General features: G+C 37.4%; 1 protein-coding gene across 1 annotated transcript; it reads right to left on the minus strand.

Moving 5' to 3' along the window:
• Nucleotides 1-22292, minus strand: LOC146137445 (cartilage oligomeric matrix protein-like). Its single transcript, XM_083394254.1, has 22 exons — nt 22214-22292; nt 21525-21640; nt 20493-20616; nt 19845-20074; nt 18761-18893; nt 18086-18274; nt 16050-16207; nt 15304-15440; nt 14681-14759; nt 14037-14195; nt 13311-13415; nt 12725-12832; nt 12031-12190; nt 11507-11673; nt 10382-10472; nt 7068-7175; nt 4947-5125; nt 3925-4068; nt 3386-3487; nt 2341-2541; nt 865-976; nt 1-187 (listed from the first exon to the last, which is right to left on the minus strand). The coding sequence occupies exons 1-22, from the start codon at nt 22290-22292 to the stop codon at nt 138-140; spliced, it is 2931 nt and encodes a 976-aa protein (XP_083250380.1). The 3' UTR covers nt 1-137.
• Between the last annotated feature and the right edge of the window lie 399 nt (nt 22293-22691).

A 22691-nucleotide genomic window follows, 5' to 3' on the forward strand; every position in this document is an offset into this window, starting at 1 on the left:
ACACCCGAGTCGTGATCTAGCATCGTTTTTTTTGCGTCACGTGAGTGCTGCTCTGGTGCGCCACAAGCGGCGGAAATATATTACACTGTTTTTGATTTTTCTTGGTTTTCAATAAATTTATTCCACTCTTCCGATTCTCATTGGTCCTCCCAACTGTCGTCGACGTTGAAATCGTTCGGAATTGTGTCTGAAATAAGAAAGCAGGCGTTATTTAACAATCCAAGAATAATATTAATTAAAAACAGCTCTTCTGGTAATTGTAATCGTTAACCAACGTTTCCGGCAACCTATTCAAATCTTCTTCTTCATCAGGACGTTGTAGGAATATAAAAGCCATATAGAAGTGTCTTAAAATCTTGAACATTTCGATGATATTTTAATTTGATGTTGAAATGAATAAAGATATGTTCGAAACGTTCAAAATTTTACCTATGCTTATATTATGAGCTTAATATTCTCACTACGACAAACCAAAACCTCCGAGCATTACGCTCCATGTATTAAAGGACTCGTAAAAAACGATTATCATATAATGTGCTGACGTGTTGCAACATTACTTTGTTAGTCGTTCAAAAGCAAGTAAAACTATGTGTATTTTTTGTTCCATTGATCCTAACTATATATAACCGTTCGTGAACATTAATTTATGATTTGAAATAGTCATATATCAGCAGACAAATACGTAACACAGAGCACCTGTTTTCCGCTATAACAAATATCACTTGGGCCTCACAAAACCGATTCCGTTAATTTAGGGGTCACCAAAATTCTCTCACGTCATCAAAAAATATTGTTTTCCAACTGTTAAGATTATTACTTAAGTCATTACAATGTAGTGGGATAACAGCTTTTTCGATTACTTACCGTTGCACCTGTAGAGCAGGTTCGACCAGATGACGTTCTCCTGTGAGAAGCAAAACACTCCCAGTCTTCCTCCTCTCATGCTCATGTCCAGGATCACGCCAGAGTCGGCCGTCTACGAGAAAACACACGTGGGGCATGAGGAGTGAGACCATAAATGCCGGCAGTACGCAAGTAAAGCAGACCAATGATGGAGGCTATAAGCGACCGTGATAGCAGACTTCGGCAACTAGTTTTATTTGGGCTTTCCAAAATTAGATTAGAATTCTTCAGTAGAAAGAGAGTGGCCCAAATAATAGATAAAAGATTCATTCTTTTATTAGCAAACGTTTCGGCAATTTCTTTTGCCATCATCAGTGCAGTATCTATTATTTGGGCCACTCTCTTTCTACTGAAGATAATCAACAGATCCGTGTTTTTTCCTAAGATTAGAATTAAAATTAGACATTTCGGTTCTCTAAATTAAATTTCAATTAGAATTAGATCATTTTAGTTTCCTCGAATTAGATTAGAATTAGACGATTTTATATTTCTCAAATAGATTTGAATAACTGAAATTACAATCAATTATTCCCAAGCAATTTAGTTTAAATCGCGAGTTGTTGTCATAAGACTGTCAATGGTAAAAGTTTTTGTGCCTTTTTTTATACGTTTTAGCATATTATTTGCTTTTCAGACTGTGAACCACTCACAAGTTCCGATTAAAGATAATTCATTCGAAATCTTTGTTTCGACTGAGTGATTAAAAATGCTGTCGGGCAAAGTAGCGTTATAAAACCCGAATTAGATTAGAACTATACTATTAGAGCACACAGGCAATCCACAAACTATAGATTAGAATCAGCCGCATTTTTCTCTTTCAATAAATTAGAAAACTAAAATTAGCTAGTGGGCCGAGTCTGCGTGATAGTACAGATTAAAAACGTGATCTAACTCAGTCATAAATAGATACGGTATAGTGAATTTATCGGGTCAGTATACTGCGACATAAGGCTTCTAAAGTTCATTAACCTAAACAAGAAACGCGTTGCAAGATTACGTCAAAACGTGACAGCACACAGAAGTAATCTTTACAACACTACACAGTTCGTTCGTTTGTTGTTTAGGGCTGGAGAAATGCTACTTTATACAAAAGCTGTTTTATGTTATTGATTCGCGCAAAGCTAAATAACGTATTTTTATTGTTTAAGTTGTCAAAATGTTTATTTTCAATGGTTTTGTGAGACGCACGCCGCCTTTCGGCTAAAACAAATTTATGAAAATGGGTTCAAGAAACGCTAGAAACGCAAGCGAGATTCGAAGCGCGAAAATTGTCGACATTTAGTTAGCTAAAATAGGCAAAATAACACAGTTTTCTGAAGGCATGGCCATGTGTCCCCTGGATCCGCCCCTTATCTTGATATTTACAGCGACGGCAACTATGACATAAAATGGCGTCAAAATCAAAATAATAATTTACCAACATAAGTAACAACCTACCAGCACAGCTCCTTCGTACATTCTCAGCCGGATGTAGCCGACTTCTGGCCGGTGGTTGAGTTCCCAGCGGTACGAGGTCCGGTCCTTCCAACCGGCGTCCGCGGGGTCCCGCCACAGGAGGCGCACTTGCTGGGTCACGCTGGCCGTGGCCCACAGGGCGTTCCTAAGCGCCTCGCCAGGACCCGTGCTCGATTTTACGGCCTAAAGCAGAAGAAAAATGCTTAATTGGCAATGCAGCAGTTTTGTGAAAGAAAATACATTTTTGAATGACTGGAGTCCTATGGGGGGGGGGGGGGGGGGGGCATTGATTTCTCAAAATTTTTAAAAGGGAGGCCACGGTGTAAAAAAGGTTGGTAACCCCTGACTAAGTAATGCTTTGTAGCGCAGTAATATTAACAAAAAATAAGTAACTTAAATTCTAATTTGTATGCAGCTAAATCGCTGTGTGTGCTTCAAAGAACTCGTAAGCCTGTTGTGGCTAAACTGCAACCACCGCTTGTTTACTAGAGGTATTCTGCATGCAAGTTTTTCGGCGTGCAAACTTGCCGTAACACAAACAAAACGCGCCACAAACTACAAACAAACAGTAGCACGGCGAATTTTGATGACCGATTACATCGGTGCAAGTTTGGCCACAACTAGACACACCCAGTCGCCTGTATGTAAACTCACGAGGCCGCAAGAACGTTGAGCATTACAACCAGTTATAAGCAAATGCTGGCATTGCAAAACGCACAGTTTGAGTTTCTTGTAGGCGCAAGCATATTTAGGATTTTTGTTTTGGGGAAATGAGTTTTGTTTTTATAATCCCAACGTTAAGTAAGGTTAGGTAAAAAAAATCACTTTGGAAAAAGCATGTCGCTTTTTACGTCTATTTGGGCCGTTATTTTCACCATTAAAAATGACTTAGGCTTCAAATAAATTGTTTTATTGATGGTTGACAATGACATTTCAAAAAACTTGCTTTTGAGTCATTTAAAAAAATACTAGGTCACAATTAAAAAAAATGCAAAATAAATTGTTCGAAGAGTGACGTCACACTTACCTTGAGCTGAATCCCGGGGTGTGCAACGGCGCGGAACGGCTGAGGCCTCCAGTAAGTTTGCTTGGATTGTTTCCACATAACTGTGTAAAAACTACCGCTGTCCTGGAAAACGAAACAAAGTTAAACATTTAATAGCGAAAAGTAAAAAATGTAATACATGGAACAATTTTTCAAAAAGTGAGGTGTAGTATTATGTAAACTGTTTGTCACTAAAACAACGCCGAGTATGTTATGTTAGACTTTTTCACCTAAAATATTGAACGAGTAAAGTGGATTTTACGGCCAGCATTAGGATAGTTGTGCAAATCTCCACCCAACATGGTAAATCCTCACGTGGAAACCACCACCCATCCTTAATGCGAGTATCAGTAGAATTTTTACTCCAAAATGTATTTTTTCCATTTTTCCCCCAACTATTTGAAAAATTATCACCTTTGGGGTTTACATTGAACCACCTCAAAAAGGACTTGCCATGGATTAAAAATCACTGCTTTAAATGTAACCATAACCGTATTACTATTATTCTGCAATTGACTTACTTGATATCCGAATATGAATCCTGCGTAGTCGTCGTCAGTTACTGTGTTCACGTAAAAGGTTCCCGTAAAGTCGACTCCGTTGAATGAAGTCTGTCCGATCGCTAATCCTGGATCGCTGTTCATCGTCTGCACAATCTCACGACCCTGAGAAAAACGAAAAAAACATGAGTTTTAAAAAAAATTTTGAAGTGTAATCCCGAGATTTTTAACCGGTGTTCTGTGAAAGATCGCCAGCTGTTCCAAGGTGTTCCAGAAATTTATTAATTTGACACATGTTTCACGGAACACCGGCAAAAATACCTGGTATACCAAAATTGGACGTATATAGCTTGGTAATGAATTAAAAAGCCAAAAAGGTTAATGTGACATTAACTGAAGATGATACAAGTTCGTAATCAAGTGAAGTCGATCTATACTCAACCTTTTTGACTTTGAGATTGATTATCAAGCTATACATTACAGATCCGTGCATAGTGTACTCAACGACGTATAGGTGTTGTTTTATCAACGTTATCAACAGTTCGAATATTTCTTACTGATTTCGTTTTACATTTATCGCTGTGTATTGATGAGACTCGGTGTGTAATAATTAATAGAAAATGTAACTTCTGGGGCTTTAGTTGCTGCTAAGTGCAAATACTGCTCATCCAAACACCCTTTTCATTTACTCAAGCTCGTTTAACTCTTACCCGATTTTGCTTTGCGTCGATGTGTAGGTTTCAAATACCAATATAAAAAAAACATTGAAATTACTCGTTTAACTCTTACCTCTTACCCGACATTTTTAGCCAATTTTGCCAATTTTAGAGTTTAATTTTTATTATTATATCAATGACTTGACTGGGACTTGATTTGGGCAACGGATGACTTAGAATGGCACTTGACTTGTTATTTTTAAAAATACTTAACTTGGACTTATTTCACAAATGACTTCACTGGAATGGGCGTCATTTCAAAATGTCTTGCTTACAAAATCATATAATTTACGACGAACTCCTTCAAATAACTCGTTTTACTCTTACCCGATTTTGCACGACCCACATCGGGTCGATCTGCGAGTCTCCAAGCGGGTCGAGTTTGACGGTCTGGTAAGATCTGAAGTCTGTGTGTTGGACCTCGGCGTTCTCAGGACAAACATCCAAGCTGTCAGGGACACGGTCGTAGTCGAAGTCGTTCTCGCACAAGTCGCCTACTCCATCGACTGAAAGGTAATGGTTGTTATTATACAAGGGTTGCACACAGTTTTATGGAAAACTTACATTCAAAAGGAAACCGAATGTGTGGAAATGTGAAGAAATCTCCTCGCTTTCACACTTAAATCGGTATCGCATTATTTATGAAGTTGAAAGCCCATCATACTGATAGAAAAATTTAAAGACTGTGATATTTCGCAAAATGAATGTGTAGAAATGTGAAGATATCTCCTCGCTTAAATGACGACAATGACTTTAAATGGGAGAAAATGTTCTTAAGAATTTTTTCAACAACAATTGGACAATACATATTTGACATTCTGTAAGAGAAAGGATAATGTTTATTTCTTGTTTGTATCTCACGACTGTTACAAAAAATATTTTTTTTGGCGACGGAAAAGGGTTGTGTTTTTTTTTTCTCCGGTGAAGCGACCTTAGGTCATTTTGTGAGCAGGGCCTCAACACCTTTGACAGCTCTAGAATTATCTCGCATTAGACCAGGGGTCGGCAACCTTTTTCTAATCGCGGGCCAAACCAAACTTAAAAAGGTCTCTGCGGGCCCCACAAATTGATAACTAAGAATTGTGTTATTAACATATTACAACTGTGAATCAAGCGGGCCTGGGATATTTTTTGCACTTAAAAACGTGATTAATTACATTTGCAGTAAATTGTTTACGCAAAGCGAATGAAAAGTGTGATAAAACTACTTTGAGGGAACGCGATAACATTTAAAGTTAATCTAGCTCAGTGTTTGTTAACTGTTCAACGTCAAGACGCACCTGGCGAGGGAAGCGAGCGGGATTTTTATTTTGGTATACCGGTATTTCTTCTAAATTTAAGTTTTTATTACAATGCCGAAAGTAAAAAAAAAATTTTTTTAAATATATATCCAATATTCTTTAATACTTTTTCCTATTTTGCGCTACGCACTTGGCAGCCTACCACGGCGAAACGGTAAAGAATTGCTGATCTATAGCTGAAAAGGCAGCATCAAAACGTAAACAAACCGGAGGTATAATGAACATTCGCGCGAAGCGCGAAAATTTTTTGCAGTTACGCAGTTAAAATAGTCAAAAAGTATTTAAAATAGACTCGTGTCTAATTTGTCAAAGAGACGGCGGGCCGGATGAAATACTTCGGCGGGCCGGATCCGGCCCGCGGGCCGTAGGTTGCCGACCCCTGCATTAGACGAATATAGTTAGATTGTCACTTTGTGATACTTGGAAAATGAGGAGTTGTGCGACAGCTGGTTATTTTTTTATAGAATCGAGATACTGTATACGCAAGCATTTTCCACATGTGGCTAAGTGGCAAAGTTTACTAAACGCGGAGACACACCTTAGTACACTTGTTATGCGCATAATCGCTTATAAAGTCATAGAACTCTGGGATTATTGCGCCTTGGGAAAAAAAAGCTATTATTGTTCTATTTGATATATTTTTCTTGTATGTAGTGGCTTCTACAATATTACAGCAACATCATTCCTATAAAAATCTTAAAACTCTTAACAATTTCGACCAGACAACCGCCTGTAATTGCTGTACAATTCGCGTACGGTTTGGTGTGGCACCTTGAACATTTTACAGCACTAAAAAAAATTGCACCTGGCCCCCCAAAATAGTAATATAGTTGTTTGGAGCAAGACGTAGTAGGAATATTGAGCCCATACAAAACTATAAGTTGCAGTTTTGAACGTTTCAAATAACTCTTTATTCATTTTGAACATAGTGAGGAGGCACTGAATATGTTGAAAATCAATAAAGAGTTATTTGAAACTTTCAAAATGATAACTACTTCTGTGTGGGCTTTGATATTCTTACTATTGTTGTTAGATTCATAACGAGAAACACATAACATTTTTGTTTTAATAAACCCAAAAAAACATTCTTTAAATGTGGGAAACACGCCCACGTATTTCGACCAATCAACGCCCAGTATTCACTTACAGTTCGTGTCCACCTGGTCCGCGTTCGCCACCAAGCGACAATTATCGGGTCCCGGTGGTCGAGTGTCCGGAATTCCATCGCCGTCATCGTCGTCGTCACAATCGTCGCCTGTAACGTCACAATTAAAATTTAATTGCTTAAAAGTAAGCAGGTACCATACACTATATATACACATTTTTCCAAAAATTCTAAGCTAACAATGTACCGTTAAATTTATTTTCATCAATGAAAATACAAAACGATGTTAAATAATAATTTCATAATGTTGTTTGCTATTAGCAAAACAATTTTACACTTTGTTATTTATTCGAAAATTTTATTCTGATATCACACTGGAACTTTAATTGCTTGAAAGTAATCAAGTACTACACACCATTATGTAACATATATTTGTATATATATATTTTTTTTTTCAAAAATCTTAGGTTAAAAAAATTGTCAAATTTATTTTGATCAATGGAAATACAAAACGATGTTAAACAATTCTTTTATAATGTTGTTTGCCATTAGCAAAACAATTTTACACTTTGCTATTTTTAAAATAGTTTTTTTATTTAATCTATTCTAAACTTATTAGGTTTGTTATTTGGTACAAACTATTATTTATTCGAAAATTTTATTGTCATGTCACACTTGAACTTTAATTGCTTGAAAGTAATCAGGTACTACGCACCATTATGTAACATATATTTGTATATATATATATTTTTTTTTTTTTTTCAAAAATCTTTAGGCTAAATAAATTGTCAAATATATTTTGATCAATGATATACAAAACGATGTTAATTAATTCTTCAATAATGTTTTTTGCCATAGCAAAATAATTTTAAACTTTGCTACTTTTTTAACTGGGTCATTTAGATTGAATCTAAATTTATTAGGTTTGCTATTGAATACCAAATATTATTTTTTCGAAGTGTAGAGTATATACTCAGATAGGTCGTTGTTTTAAAATCGATCGAGTTTCGATTTAGCACACAACTAGTTTTGAAATATACTGGCAAGAATAACTGTTTTTCGATAAACCTCAAACGCGACGCAAAAGGCAGATACAAGTGCTTTGCAAAAGCGTTCTCTAGCCAAAATAAATGGCGACACCTTTTTGAAAAGCTACGGAGGCACATTGAAGTCAAAAAAATGGCGGCAAGCATTTTATCCTCGGCCTAACATTTCTCGAGCAAGTTTCAAAGGAAGCCGCGTTTCCAGGTAACTCATTAGACGCCACACGTCGTTCGCAAACGTAATCAAACTAACAACAATAACGCAACCTGCGTGGGCGGTTTAAAAAAAGGGTGCGCCTCGAGATGGTATCGGCATTTCAGGAGCACAAATACCTTGCATTAACTGGAAGCCACCAGCGATGGCAAGGCATAAACCAACTATACAGGGCCGCACCCATTGCGATAAAATCTGGGTGTCAAGCGCTAAAGATTTTGCCCGCTAGAATATAGAGTGATGATCTAACAGCACGCGATTCGCATTTCGGCGCCGTGGAGATAAGTTTGGCCACTCCCAGAAAAACATCAAACACACACGAATGTGCTACCTCTGCCTGGCGTCGTTTTACGGATGCGGTTAATGTAATGCAGCTCGCTTCTTTAAGTAGCAAACAGCGTGCGCACCTGTCAGCAGGGACGGATTCAAGGGAGGGGGAAAGTGTCCATACCCCACCAAACTGTATTTTACCTATTTAAACTAAGTCAATAGAAACATTGTAGGCTCCGCGCGACTCTTCTTAGGTCTTTACGATATCGTAACCCATTTTGCTAAAATCGTTTTAGCCCCAAAATAAAAGTTTTAGCGTCGTGTTTACCATCGAACACCCCAAAATAAAAGTTGTGGCAACTTTAACACGCCGAATCTTTATCAATCGTTGTAGTTTTTGTGATAACACCCATCCAATATAAAACTATAACAAAATAACCTAGCGGTGTGGTGTTTATAAGCTAACCTTTTATAACGTCAGTTTAGGTCTAACTTTATGACGTCACTTTTTGACGTAACTTGTAACGTTACGGCAAACTTTGTAACGGCATATCTGAAATAAATTGTTATGTCCCCCCCCAAACAAATTTTTTAGATCCGAGCCTGCCTACCAGCTGTACATAGTATCGTATAGTTAAGGAGACATGTGCTGCGCACCTGTTTGGACTTGAGCTGGGATCCAATTATCCGTGGTCGCTTGGTAATGGATGTTTATCAATAACCCGTGTCGCATTTCCCGTTTATCCACACATAACGCATTACCGCTAATAAACAGCACATGCCTGGCTAAACCTTCCGACTGGGGAAGACTTTTTCTCACTACTTTTCATCGCGGCGAACAGACAGCGACATAATGCATTAGCATGAATAGGTTTAGTCTAGATTCTTTTCATTGAAAATTTTGCATATGAGACATTAGCATCAATACGTTTAGTTTAGATTCTCTCCGAAGAAAACTCGCAGGCGAATAAAAAATGAGAAATTTGCATTAAAAGGTTTAGTTTAATTAATAGGATCCATTTCTTCGCATTGCTTCAGCAATTTTATTACGTGTTGAAGAAATATCGCCGAGAAGCCATCTCAAGAAATCTAACCATATAAAACTACCAATGTCGGCGACCAACCAAATAAAACAGCGACACAATTTTGGGTTGCGATCCATGGGTTGAAAAACACTGTTCGAAACGGACGTTAGCAGCTTTATCTTAGAAGGGGCATGGTAAATTTGCTCACACGTTCAGAGCCCGACTAAGGGTCGTCACTAGGACGACTTAACAGTCGTATTTGGACCTTCGGAGTGTCGAATGTGGACCTTAACAAACATACAATTTACTCTAAAAATATTCAACTACTACGCGCTACAATTTAGTGACTTTTCGAGGAATTGGGGAAGAAACAGGTTAGCCCACTATCAGATTGGGGGAGCAATACATTTTTTGGAGGGACATATTGTTTTCGCACTGTTTCAAAATATTTAATCGTATTGAGCGGACCTAAAAATTGCGTACTTTCGTATCTGGATCATATAAGTATAGCCCTTATATTCCAGTACAATAAATCAGCATGGTGTCGTTGAAAATTAACCAAAATGTTAAAGGAAACTCACACAATGACCCTGACCAAACCAATATTCACTTTCCAACTGACAGTTTTAAGCATAAAAACGCATGTTATCAGTTAATATTCTTAGTTTTCCTGGTATTTAAGTTGCAATTGTATAAAGTCATCAAACCTGAAAATCACTACAGATAGAATTTGTTTTTTTCAACCTGTGTTAGTATCAAAAGTGGGTTGTAAAGTCAGTACTCGCTACTCGTTCCACAACTCACCGAGGCCATCGTTGTCTGTGTCAAGTTGGGACGAGTTGATGATAAAAGGACAATTATCTTGGTCATCCTGAACCCCGTCGCCGTCTTTGTCCTGCGTGAAAAAGTGCGCCGTTAGAGTGTTGAACATCTCGCTACAAGTGTCGCACAATATCACTAAATTCCACAAACCTCATGAATTAAGATATACTGACGATGGCTTTGCCGGCAAAATATATAATATATTTTAAGATCTTTAACAGAGTCTAACTTGCATTGCTAGCTTCAAAATATACTCTGCTAGAACAGGAATTTAACATTGATTTTCATAAGGCGAAAGGCCCGCCCTCAGAACATATACACTGAGAAAAAACAAAGGCGTGAACTTCAAATCCCACATATAAACGACAAGCACCTTACAATTAAGATGTGTTACATGCACTTCCAACAACTAAATACAGAAAAAATGCATTACCTGTTTGATAAAAAGCGTAAAAGCTTTCGGACCAAATTTTCAAGCTTCCACAGCTGTAAGGTGTGCCATTGTACGCGGCGTTTAAAGAAAGGCAAAGCGCAAACAATCAGCGCATTACAAGTGGCAGCAATCAACTAATGACGAAGGCTGAATTGCAACACCTCCCTTTTCTGTACATCAGTGAGATTTTGAGGGCGCGTCTTTGTTGAGCTTTGTTTTACTTGAATCAGTAGCAGGTGGCTAATTTCGGTGCGGTGGTTTCGCAACTATATTTCCAGATGGACATTTTATATGTGCTATGATAGTCTGAAAATGACTTATTTTTTATTCAATATGACTTGACTTTGACTAAAGTTTTTTGATAAATGACTTGACAGAGACTTAAGTCATTTCAAAATGTCTAGGCTTGCACTTTAGTTTTTTTTAAAAATGACTTGACTGGGACTTAAGTCATTTCAAAATGACTTGACTTGGACTCAAGTCCTTTAAAAAAAACTTGACTTGAACTTCTTTAGACAGTTGACTTGACTGGGACTAAATCTTTTCAAAATGACTTGACTTGGACTTAAGTCCTTTACAAAAAGACTTGACTTGAACTTAGGGTTTTTGACAGATGACTTGAGTAGAACTTTAACATAACTTTACAACCTGACCTAAACAAACGCAATTCTTACCACATTGTTATCGCATTGTTCACCCAGGTTGTCGTTGTCATAGTCGGCTTGGTGAGGGTTGGGGTTATTGGGGCAATTGTCACACGCGTCACCCACTCCGTCCCCGTCCACGTCATCCTGGCCCCCGTTAGGGATCCGGGGGCAGTTGTCGTTTCGGTTTTCGATGCCTGGAATTGAAAGATGGGGAAGGTTTGGAAGCCATTTTGTGTCTTGTTTTGCGATAAATTTTGTTTTTAACGCAATTGGAGGTAAGAACTTTTTCTAAAATTTACCCAGTAGGCTTATGGTAGCAGTGCGCATGTCCGAAATTTGCTTTATCTTCAAAAGGCTAATTAATTTACCTTTAACATTTATTTAATTCTTTTTTTTTTAAGTTAGAAAACAGAAGTTAATTTGTTATCGTAAAATCAAGGACCGATACCATGACTTCGAATTGGGTATCGGCTCCGATCCGATATTTTCGGACATGCCAACGTGCAGCAAAGTCAGTTCATATTGCTACGTAAAAAATCCCAAATCCGTACCATCACCGTCCAGATCGAGGTCGCAGGCGTCGCCCTTGTCATCGTTGTCGACGTTTGATTGGTTGAAGTTGGCCACAGTGTCGCAATTATCGCACGCGTCGCCGATGCTGTCCGAGTCCAGGTTACGTTGGTCAGTGTTGGGAACGTAGGGGCAGTTGTCCTGGGCATTTTAAAGAAGTCGGTAATAATTACTGTTATGTTTTATTGCTGCGACACTGTACTTAAAGATGCCGTTTAAAAAATTAACTAAACCGCTTTGATTTTAATATTCAATATGCTAGATATATATCATTGTTGCAAAACTTAACTGCAATAGCTGAAGAAATTGAGTGGCTTTAAGGTTTCGGCAAACAACAACTTAAATTAGTTCTCTAAATCAAAAGTTTTCGGGTGCATTTTAAAAATAAATTTCAATGAAACTTTACGGAAACTTATTTTAAGACGCACTACAGTCTTCATTGCATAGTTATTTATATTTTCTTCGTTTAACGATAATAAATTTCAAAAAGTTCGACACAAAATGTTATATCCGTCCCGTCATCCTGCCTTCAATGAAAAAAGTTGGCGACCCCTGATCTAAATCCCTAACCATGGTTACAGCTGTGAACTTTGAACATAGACAGGTGTAACATCGTTAAACGGGCGATATTTTACCACGATTTTAATTGCGCCACCGTAGCTTCATTAAACTCACGTATATATCTTCAATCCCGTCGTTATCCGAGTCTTCGTCGCAAGAATCCCCGATATCGTCTGAATCAACGTCCTCCTGACCACTGTTGGGCGTTGATGGGCAGTTGTCCTACGGAGAAACAATGTGGAACTTGTTGATTTTATAGGTGCCTTGGTGTATGTAAATCGACACTAGGGATGTCGATACAAGATGTCGAGTGCTAGTAAAAGTAATAGTCCGATACTAGGTTGGTATCGGTGCTTGTCTGACACTATAGTATGGTATCAGTTCTCTTCTGTAAGTAGGGTGGTATCGGTGCCGATCCGATACCTAATTAATATAGGAATTTCATCCATGACTCACAAAAGGTATTTTGCGATCATTTTAAGTGACAATTACTAACTTTTTTATTACCAACAACTTATAATACCGTTAAGTTTAAAATGGTCAACTTCAAACGTTAACTTATAACACAATGAAACGCTGTTTCTAATTTTACCTTAAAAACCGCAAACACAAACTACACACAACGTTTTCCATAGAGTACGCAAACTACAAATCTTTATGACCCCATATTTCAACAAAACCACGTAGATCTCTGGCTCACCTTGCGGCAGTTATGTTCGACACAAGCAAGTGCTGCATCCGGGTATCCGTCCAGATCCGAATCCTTACCGCACATGTAGCCGTTGCCCGCCCAACCGACTCGACACTTTAAAAGGGAAAAGAAGTTCGTTTCATACGGACGCTAACAGTATTAATATATTGGTTGTTATTCTTTGTAGAGATCGATATTACTTTTTTAGACCGATACCGATCATCGATTTTTCATATACCTGGGATAAGACAATAAATTAAATTAATAAATATTAAAATCAAAATAGCATTTCAGTTTATCTCGCCTTCCTATATTTATTTAACCCTTATTTTGCATATCAACATTGCATGATGCTGAACGAATTTTCTTTGGAAACAAAATAAGAAATATGTTTTTTAGGAAAAGCTAAACCATATTTTCATTACAAAATTTCGGCAAAAATATCGGCTTAAATTTACCGATACCGATATATCGGTAGGAGCGATAATTATTCTTTCTCTAAATTCCGTGCGTTAGTGAGATACTTGCTGCTGAACAATAAATTTACATTTTATTTACTTTACACCCCAAGCCATTATTTCTGTTAAAGTAAGTATAGTGACACAAATGATTCTAAAATCTCATTAAATCTAGCTTTTTGAAATTGGTCTGTGGCCCACCTAAAATGTTTTCATAGCCCATCAGAACCTGTCTTAGCACCTATGATCTGTGACCTCACAGTACCCTTATAGTTACCTCACAAACTGCGTGTTGACGCCTCATGTTGCACGTGGCTTTGGGGTGACAGAGCTCGGCGAATCCAAGGGCAGGGTTTCCACAAGATTGAACCGGCTCACAACCAATCTCAGGGTTGCCGATAAACCCAGCTTTGCAACCTCCACAGTGGAACGAACCCTGAGAGTAAAGAGAGCTTCTGTGATTTCTTGAGCTATCATGCAGTGTTGTAATGACTTTAATAGGACTTCACCTGACTTGGATTTAAGTCATTAAGTTAAATGACTTGGTTGAAATTAAGCGTTTTTTTTTTAATTTTTAAATTGAGCTATTTATTTTAACGTCCGACGAGATTACCAATTTTATTGGTTTATTGTTTTATTTTGATATCAACGATTTGACTCGGAGGTGAATTTCTTCTTGGACAACTGAAAAAGTCAACATTTTTCAGAAAAGTCGGATATGTTGAAGAAAATAGTAATATTTTAATATTTACCTAAAACCGGCAAACGTTTTTTCACATTTTAAATGATTGTTTTCGGTAAATACCAGTATATTTCTTGCCGACGTCACATTAGTTACTATTTAAGCAAACAACGAATTCTTGTTAGGGTAAAAAGGCCTTGCTAAGTTAATATACGTTACATAAATTGTGAAACACTAACCAGCGTGTTAACACAAGTACTCTGCTCAGCACAACCGCCGTTGTTTCTCGAACATTCGTCGATGTCAATGCATTCTTGTCTGAAAAACAATTTATGCTATATGTAAACTTCGACAAGATGAAGTAATAACGCAATATAACAAAAAACATCAAATATTTGAGCGATTTTTCACAAGTTTATATCGTTTGGTCAGCTTTTGAACCAGGCTTCAAATGTTTTAATAGGAGCCATATTTTATAACCAGCTGCTGTGTTCATCAAAGGATAGTTGTAAGTTGTATTGCAAAATTGGGTAAATTCAAAACACCGGACAAAAGTGGGCACAATTTTGTACATTGAGTAGCGCAATACATTGTATACAATTAATACAAAAACGGCTCCTCTAGTAATTATTTTTCTTGTTTTCGGCGACCTATTCAAACAGTAATATATTTGCATTCACTCTGAAAAAGGCGATTTGAATAGGTCGCCTTAACGTTGGAGAATAAATATAAAAAGCTATAACCTACCCACCATATTTGAACTTTTACCTAGCTACCATACTACTGGCGAGAACACTAATGTAACTGAAGCTCTAAAGTTTCAACAGTTTATGTAACACAAGGCCTAATAAAAAGGTCTCACCTGCGGGTTCTTGCATATTCTAGACCCACGCCTTCGGTGCCAGGCCCCTGGTAACCCCTGGGACACTCAGAACAGTGGTATCCCGGTTCTGTGTTGGTGCACACTGTAACCGCTGAACACGGAGTGGCTTCGAGGCACTGAACATTAACAAGCAACTCATAATATTGTAGATTTGAGACTTAAGTAATAAGGTATATTATGTAGCATTGTGCAAACGTTCGAATGAAACAATATGCATTATTATCAACGTCATAATAAATGAATGCTGCTGTAAAATGTAGTTTATAAAATCAGAAGTTAAATCTCGTAGAAATGTTGGGAAATCTTTGTTAACGTTTCTGCCCAGCAAAATGCGTTATTAACTTATTATTAACGTCATATTGACTATGGTTTGTTTAAGACCGTATAATTACTAACAAAGCTACTATAAAGTAGGTAGCCTAATATTTAGTACAGGTTTTGAATAAGTCGAAAACTAGAAAAAGAGGAAAAACGAAATTGCTTGATTATAAATGCAGAAGCCACAATACAGTTTGCTTTAAAATAAGGCACCTCAACGAGCATATTATAATATTTATGCAAGTTCTTACACGCGAAATACAAACTCTGAATTCACAGCTGGTAGCTGCATCACAAAAATAAAACAAATCGTGTTAAAATGAATGGAAAAGGGTATCTGTCATGTATAATTTTTCATGCAATCAAAGTACAAAATCTAGAAGCTGTTTTGCATTTAAGCTACTCACCTCATCTACGTCATCACACCGCCGCCCGTCACCGCGCGTTCCTATTGGACAAGGTCCGCACGTGACTTGCCGGTCTCTGGTTTCAGCACATGACGCCTGAACGTAGCAAGGGTTGGCGGTGGTACATGTTGATACCAGGGAAGCGGCTGGACCTATTCCTGGTAACATGAGAAGTTTATTAATATTAATTATAAACCCATATTTGTGCTTTAGATCTAATCAGACTGATTTTGGTTTTCTGGTCATGGTTGTGTAGCGGTTTGCGCTCCATATTGTTACCGGGTTGAAACTCCGGTCATTTAATCGAAGCAGTCTGTTGGATTGTGACGTCGTCACACCAGCCTGTGTGAATTCATCAAACTGTCAACATATTGCTATACTCGTGTTTCGTAAATTGCTTAGAATTTCATGTTTTTCTTTGCGTGGCAGAACCGCATTGTTATGAAATTTAATTAACGCCAGCTGGTATAAAGTATATAGGGATTTCATTTTATACCAAAAACCAGCAGTCCCTACAGTTCAATTGTGGAGTCAGATCGCGTACGTTGGATGTAATTATCGCACGTATATCGCAAGTACCTGTAAGTACTGTTTGTCGTTTGCAATACACTTTATTTCATTGTGACTGCGCCCCACCGTTGTATTTTACAAGAGTCCGATATTTGACAATTTATACCGATACCCGATATATTTGACAAAAAGTTTCGCGAACCGATACCACATGACGTCATTACTGGGCGTAAAAAAGCAAAACAGATAAAATTAAAGCGTTTAAAAGTAATCGTTTGTTGTTAGACTAAAACTTGCTTTAGCGTTGCCAAGTTTATAGTTACCTTTAATTTTTAGCCTAGGCCTACTATTTTGTAATAAACAATAAAAGTCAAAGTTTAAAAACCAGAGTAAAATCAGGATCAGACATTTTTTTTAAAAGGAATATATATTTCGCCTATATTGGCATCGTCAGTTCCTTAATTCGAATGAATCATTCTGATCCTGATTTTACTCTGGTTTTTAAACTTTGAGTTTTATTGTTTATATACGCGTCAGCGGAACAGTGATCGACAAGCAGAAACCTGCTGCCAATGGCTTTGGATTCCATAAAGATACGCCCTTCTATATATTTTGTAATAAATTTACATTTTAAATTAGAAATCGCGGCGATTGGCTGTACGTAAGGCTGAAATTCTCATATTAATTCGGTATCCGATGGACATCAATACCATCCTAGTAGTACCGATTAGACTTGGACAACTAGATTTATTTTAGCTTTTCCAAATTAGATTAGAATTAGAATTACCGAATTCCTAAAAAATCAAATTTCAACAAGAATTGAACTAGAATCATATTTAGTTTTTACAACCAATTTAATTTAATCACAATTTATTCTTATAAGAACGTGAATGGTAAATATGTGTGTGCTAATTTGTGTGCATTTTTATGATTTTTAGCCTGTAAAAATTACATACAAGTCGTTTCAACCAGAAAATTTTAATTGAAATTCTGTGTTTGAACTGAGAGACTAAAAATGCCGTTGGACAAAGTAGCAAAGTAGCAATTATTATTATCCATCATAAGTAGGATTTTAATTAATATTTAATTAATAATATCGTATATATAAACTGTTGCTACCAGGCATGGCAATATAAATCAAAAACAGCTTGTAATTGTTGGTTAACAATTACAATTACCAGAGGAGCTGTTTTTGATTTATATGTCTTCGTATGTTCAGCCATGTTTTCATTTATTTTATTTCAAGTTTTCTCAAATGTTTGGAGCAATCCTTCTTAAACCTCCCAACCTAAGGGTGAAATTCATAAACTCATATCAGGATTGATCTATGATCCCGGATCAATTGATCCGACTTTATGAATTTCACCCTTAGTAAGCTACATGCATTTGCAGCAAGAAATTAATTTAAAACCGACTCCAAAATATTTGGCCTTTTTAAAGAACCCAAGTTACTATTTCAACAAACCAGTATATTGCAAAAATACCGAAAAAAAAAGAAAAAAAGTAGTAGTATATTGCAAAAATACCGCAGGCGTGGCATCTCATCAGTGTCTCTCGCAGTCTCTCCGTCTCCAAATTCATCCTCTTGAGATCGGCCTTGAGTTGGCCGATGAGGCTGCTGAACTCTGCGAACTGACTGGTCATCACGCTGACCACGTCGTTGTCCACCCCGATCGAGTCGGCTGCAATGAACACGCCTTGCGTTTGGCTTTGGCCTGAGGAATCACATATTCACATGCAACAACGATGGAAGCCTTAAATCGGCTTCGGTTTTACATTTCATGCCACTGGTAAAATAAACCATGGTTTGAAAGGGGAAAGGCCGGGACATAGCCTTATTATAATCTGGTGTAACACTAAATACTACATTTAGTGAAAACACTAAACACTTAATAAAAAAAGGTATAACAAAATGTTCAAGCTGTTTGTTTTAAAGTAAAAACCTAGCATAAACTCTGAAAAAGGACAATGTTTGTTTTTCATAATTTGATCAATAATTTACTAATTAAAACCCTACATCCCGATTTAAAAGCGATAGTGTTTGTTTAGCTTAAGGCTTTTTTTAGTTTAAGAGTGTTGTACACTTTTGAGGTTAATGCAAATACCAAGTGTACTAAATTTTAATGTTGGATCATAAATTAGCTATTAAAAACGCTCAGAGGTAACGCTCCAACTTCACTCTCAACAATTCGCCAACTCACCGAACTCAGAAAAGCCGTCACTCATAATTTGGCAATCCATCTTGACTCGGTTGATATCTTTCACTGTAGTGTCGTGCAATACTTGCAAGCGTGAGATGGTCAGGTAGGCGACGTCCGGTTCTCCAACAGCAAACTAAAATAAACAACTTTTTCGTTAAGGTCTTGTGGTTAACTATAAAAGTGTGATAGGTTTTTAATGTATTTTACACCATATAGACCCTTTTATGTCAAACATTTACAATGTGAAAATACATCCGTGAAATAAATGTATTATGTCGCTGACATTTTCGCATAATCAATCAGATTCGAGCTTTATGGTTAAATTATGTTCTTTATGTTTTGGTTATAATTTTTATCCTTTTCGTATAATGGTTTTGGCAAATTGTTTAACGTGCAAAAGTTGAGATAAATTTAAATAAAAATCGCTTTGATTTGCGAGATATTTGACAAAATTTTCAAGTCATTATTCCAAAAGACTTAAGTCAAGTTAAGTCTTTTTAGTCGAAAGACTTAAGTCAAGTTAAGTCACTTTAGTCAAAAGATCCAAGTCAAGTCATTTGAAAAACAGTAACTTAAGTGCATCTAAGTCAAGTCAATATCTTAAAGCATTACAACACAGATTAACGCAAATCAAAACCTGAGCGACAGTTTAATCCAGGGGTAACTTTTTTTGTTACCACGGACCCCTAAAATTTGTTTGGAGCTCGCGCGGACCACGCTAGGCAAAAAAAATTAAAAAATGACGTCATAAATTTACCTCACAATACAAATAGACTTAAATCTGCTGATTTCGGTCCAAAAATGTGAAAGTGAAATGAAGTCTTATTACAGTCAGTGTAAAACCGTTCTATTTTTAATTAAATTGTTCTTTTTGATATATTGATTTACTTCTAAAATATCCACTAATATTTCAATTAGGCGTTGATGGACCCCCTAAAACCGGTTCACGGACCCCCAAGGAGTCCATGGACCCCAGTTTAGGAAACCCTGGTTTAAACAAACTAATTTTTTCAGTTCATATGTATTACAGTTAAAGCCGATCTTATTCCTCTTTTTCTATGGTGATATTAGGGTGAATAAAAACCTGAGCGTCAGTTTCCAGATAAGAGAAGGCTTCCTCCAGGTCCTCCAGTTCAGGAGTTGCGTCCACCAGGATGCAATCCACGTAGAGCCGAACGCCAGGGATTCCTGGAGAGTCCGGAAGCAGGGAGTGGAAGTGCAGGAGGATGGAGTGTCTTCCCAACTCCGCAACTCCTGATCCTCTGATCCTCACCATGGTGTGCCCTCCGTGCGAGTTCAAGTACTTAACTTTGACTGAGAACATTGGTAACGTATTTTAAATAGAAGAGTCCTGCATTCTTAGATTAAGATGTCTTAATTAAATACGTAGTAAGAATATCAAAGCCCATACAGAAGTATACACCGAAAGCCATTGCAGACTCACCGAATCTGTTGATCAATGATGCAAGCAGGGCAGGCCAAAAAAACAACTAACCTGCAGTGAGGTTCAAACTCACGACCTCCGGTCAAGCCGGGAATGTCGCTCATACAGAAGTAGGTGTTATTTTGAACGTTTCGAACAACTTTTTATTCATTTTCAACATTGTTAAAAAAGCGTTAAAAATGTTCCCTCTGTTCTAAAAAAGTTCTATGCAGACCCACATACCTAAAAAACAATTGTTAGGGGGCCCGCGGTAAAAATATCTCCCGCTCTAAAGCATAAGGCACCAACCAGTGTCGGCTTTGGTGTTGACGATGATCTCGAACGCCGAAGCGATACTGTAGATTGAATCTTCGACTCTCTCCGTGGAGCTTTGAAGCTTGAAAAGGCTGCAATGTCCGTGGTGAGCCCTGACCTGCAACCGGTGAAACTATTGTTTAAACATTTTATTAAAACAAACATGAGCGTCCCACCTTTTAAAAGTAATGCTTGAATTACTTCTCAGTAACATAAACTGAAGATGAAACAAGCTCGTATCGAAACGTCTTAATAAAGATGATGTCGATCTACTCGACCTTTTTGGCTTTGCAATTCATTATTAAGTTATTTTATTATAACTGCTTGAGTTTGTAGTTAGCGGAAGCGGAAACAGACGGCACGTGGACATGGCCTCCTTAAACTGTATTTTATGCCTACCTACGTAAATTTAATTTTTCATTTTCTTTTTGGCAGCGCAAATGAAATAGTCGTTTTGCGCTTAACTCTAACGTCACGTTAATATTACACTTCCTGACGTCACGTTAAGATTAAACTTCCTGACGTCACGTTAAGATTATCTTTGTGCAGTACGTTTTGACGTAACTTGTGACGTTACGTTATATTGTAACGGCAGTTTTTGAAATTTGTCATGACACTCCTCGCAACAAAAATGCTAGATCTGCGTCTGCTATGTTTAGACGTGAAACACAATGGTCTGTGGCGACATTTAAACACTGGGTTAACGTTTGAAATAGTTCTGTGAGATTTTTTGCTAGTTGTATTTAAAGATGCACAAGTAAATAAGGATGCGTTTTAACTTTGAAGCATGACTCTTTATGGTTGTAATTGGTCAAACAACAAATGTCACAGCGCTTGGCTAATTATAGGGTTCTATTTTGTTACTAAAACTTTTCTAATTCAGGGGGGCGTCCTCCAGGGTCGGACCCTGGTATCGGCGGTCAGTGACTATACCATCCTAGTGTTCTGCAAAACACAAGTCTAGGGCCGGGTATCGACGTCATACCGACATTATCGGACAGTTGAACACAGAATTATTTAACTAACCTCGATTGTGGCCAGAATAAACACGTCATCTTGAGTTTCGAAGAGTCGAACGATTTTACCGGCAACTTGACGTTTGACGTCACTCGATTTTGAGGCTTCGCTGAGAAGGTTGATTTCTGACGAAAAATTAAAAAAAAATCGAAATTATTGTGACGGTTATATAGCAGAGGTCGGTGACCCTTATGTGGTGCCGGCCAAGGCTTTTTTTATAATGAAGGGTAAAATGACATATATGGAGACGGCGGCCAAAAGGCGATTAGTTTGGTTTAAAAAATGAGTCCATACGGCGTGGTTAAAATTATAGAGTACAATAAATCCAATTGTATTCTCCTAGATGTGTTCAATAGAATTCTGTCGCCGAAATATATGTCGAGTGTCGCAAGCCACGAAAGGACAAAGTACGTTTTAAGGTTGCAATTGCATTTCGTAATCTAGTTTGTGGTGTAATTTGCATAAGGCTGTTAAACTGTCGATGTTAGGCTTAATTTTAATGAATTCGTGCGCAATTAAAAGCATTATTTATTCCAGGTTATGCACGGCGCATTTAGGGTTAACAGATTCAGTTGAACGGTAAACATCAATAGTCGTACGAAGGTCGAAAAATGCATTTAAGGCCTTTTTCTCTGCAGGATTCTTATTTTGCTTATAATTAGAAAATAAATTTGCTCCTCTTTTTTATCGCCACTTACCGCTTATTCCTCCTTGGGCATTTGAAATTTCCGCTTGCGTGGCTAAAACTACCAGGAGCAAACAATTAAAAACACCCATCTCGGCTGCAAAACAACAAGCTTATAACGCGTCATTTTTAAACAAATTAATCAACAAAATTTAGGCCAATGTAAAACAATAACAATCTTGGACTGAGCGTCGATCATTTATGGTTTAAACGAAATAACGTGTTAAGTTTAAAGACTGACTTATAGTAGATATAGGCTTCAGAATGTTCGCGTGCACAAACTTTATCTAATTTCCTTTTACCGCGACATTCAGTAGACATTTATTGGCAAAAAGACCTTTCACGTTGCCGTGACTTCAAACTACATTAAGCGCGCGCTATAAAGTTAGAAATCATCACACAGTTTAAGGCAACAAAGCGTAGTAGGTGGAATTCAGCCACTGATGCGAAAAGACTTATTTTTTAACAACGGCGTCCAAATCGAGAACAAA

The sequence above is a fragment of the Ascidiella aspersa genome, chromosome 7, assembly GCF_963924565.1.
Source record: "Ascidiella aspersa chromosome 7, kaAscAspe10.2, whole genome shotgun sequence".
Lineage (NCBI taxonomy): Eukaryota > Metazoa > Chordata > Ascidiacea > Phlebobranchia > Ascidiidae > Ascidiella > Ascidiella aspersa.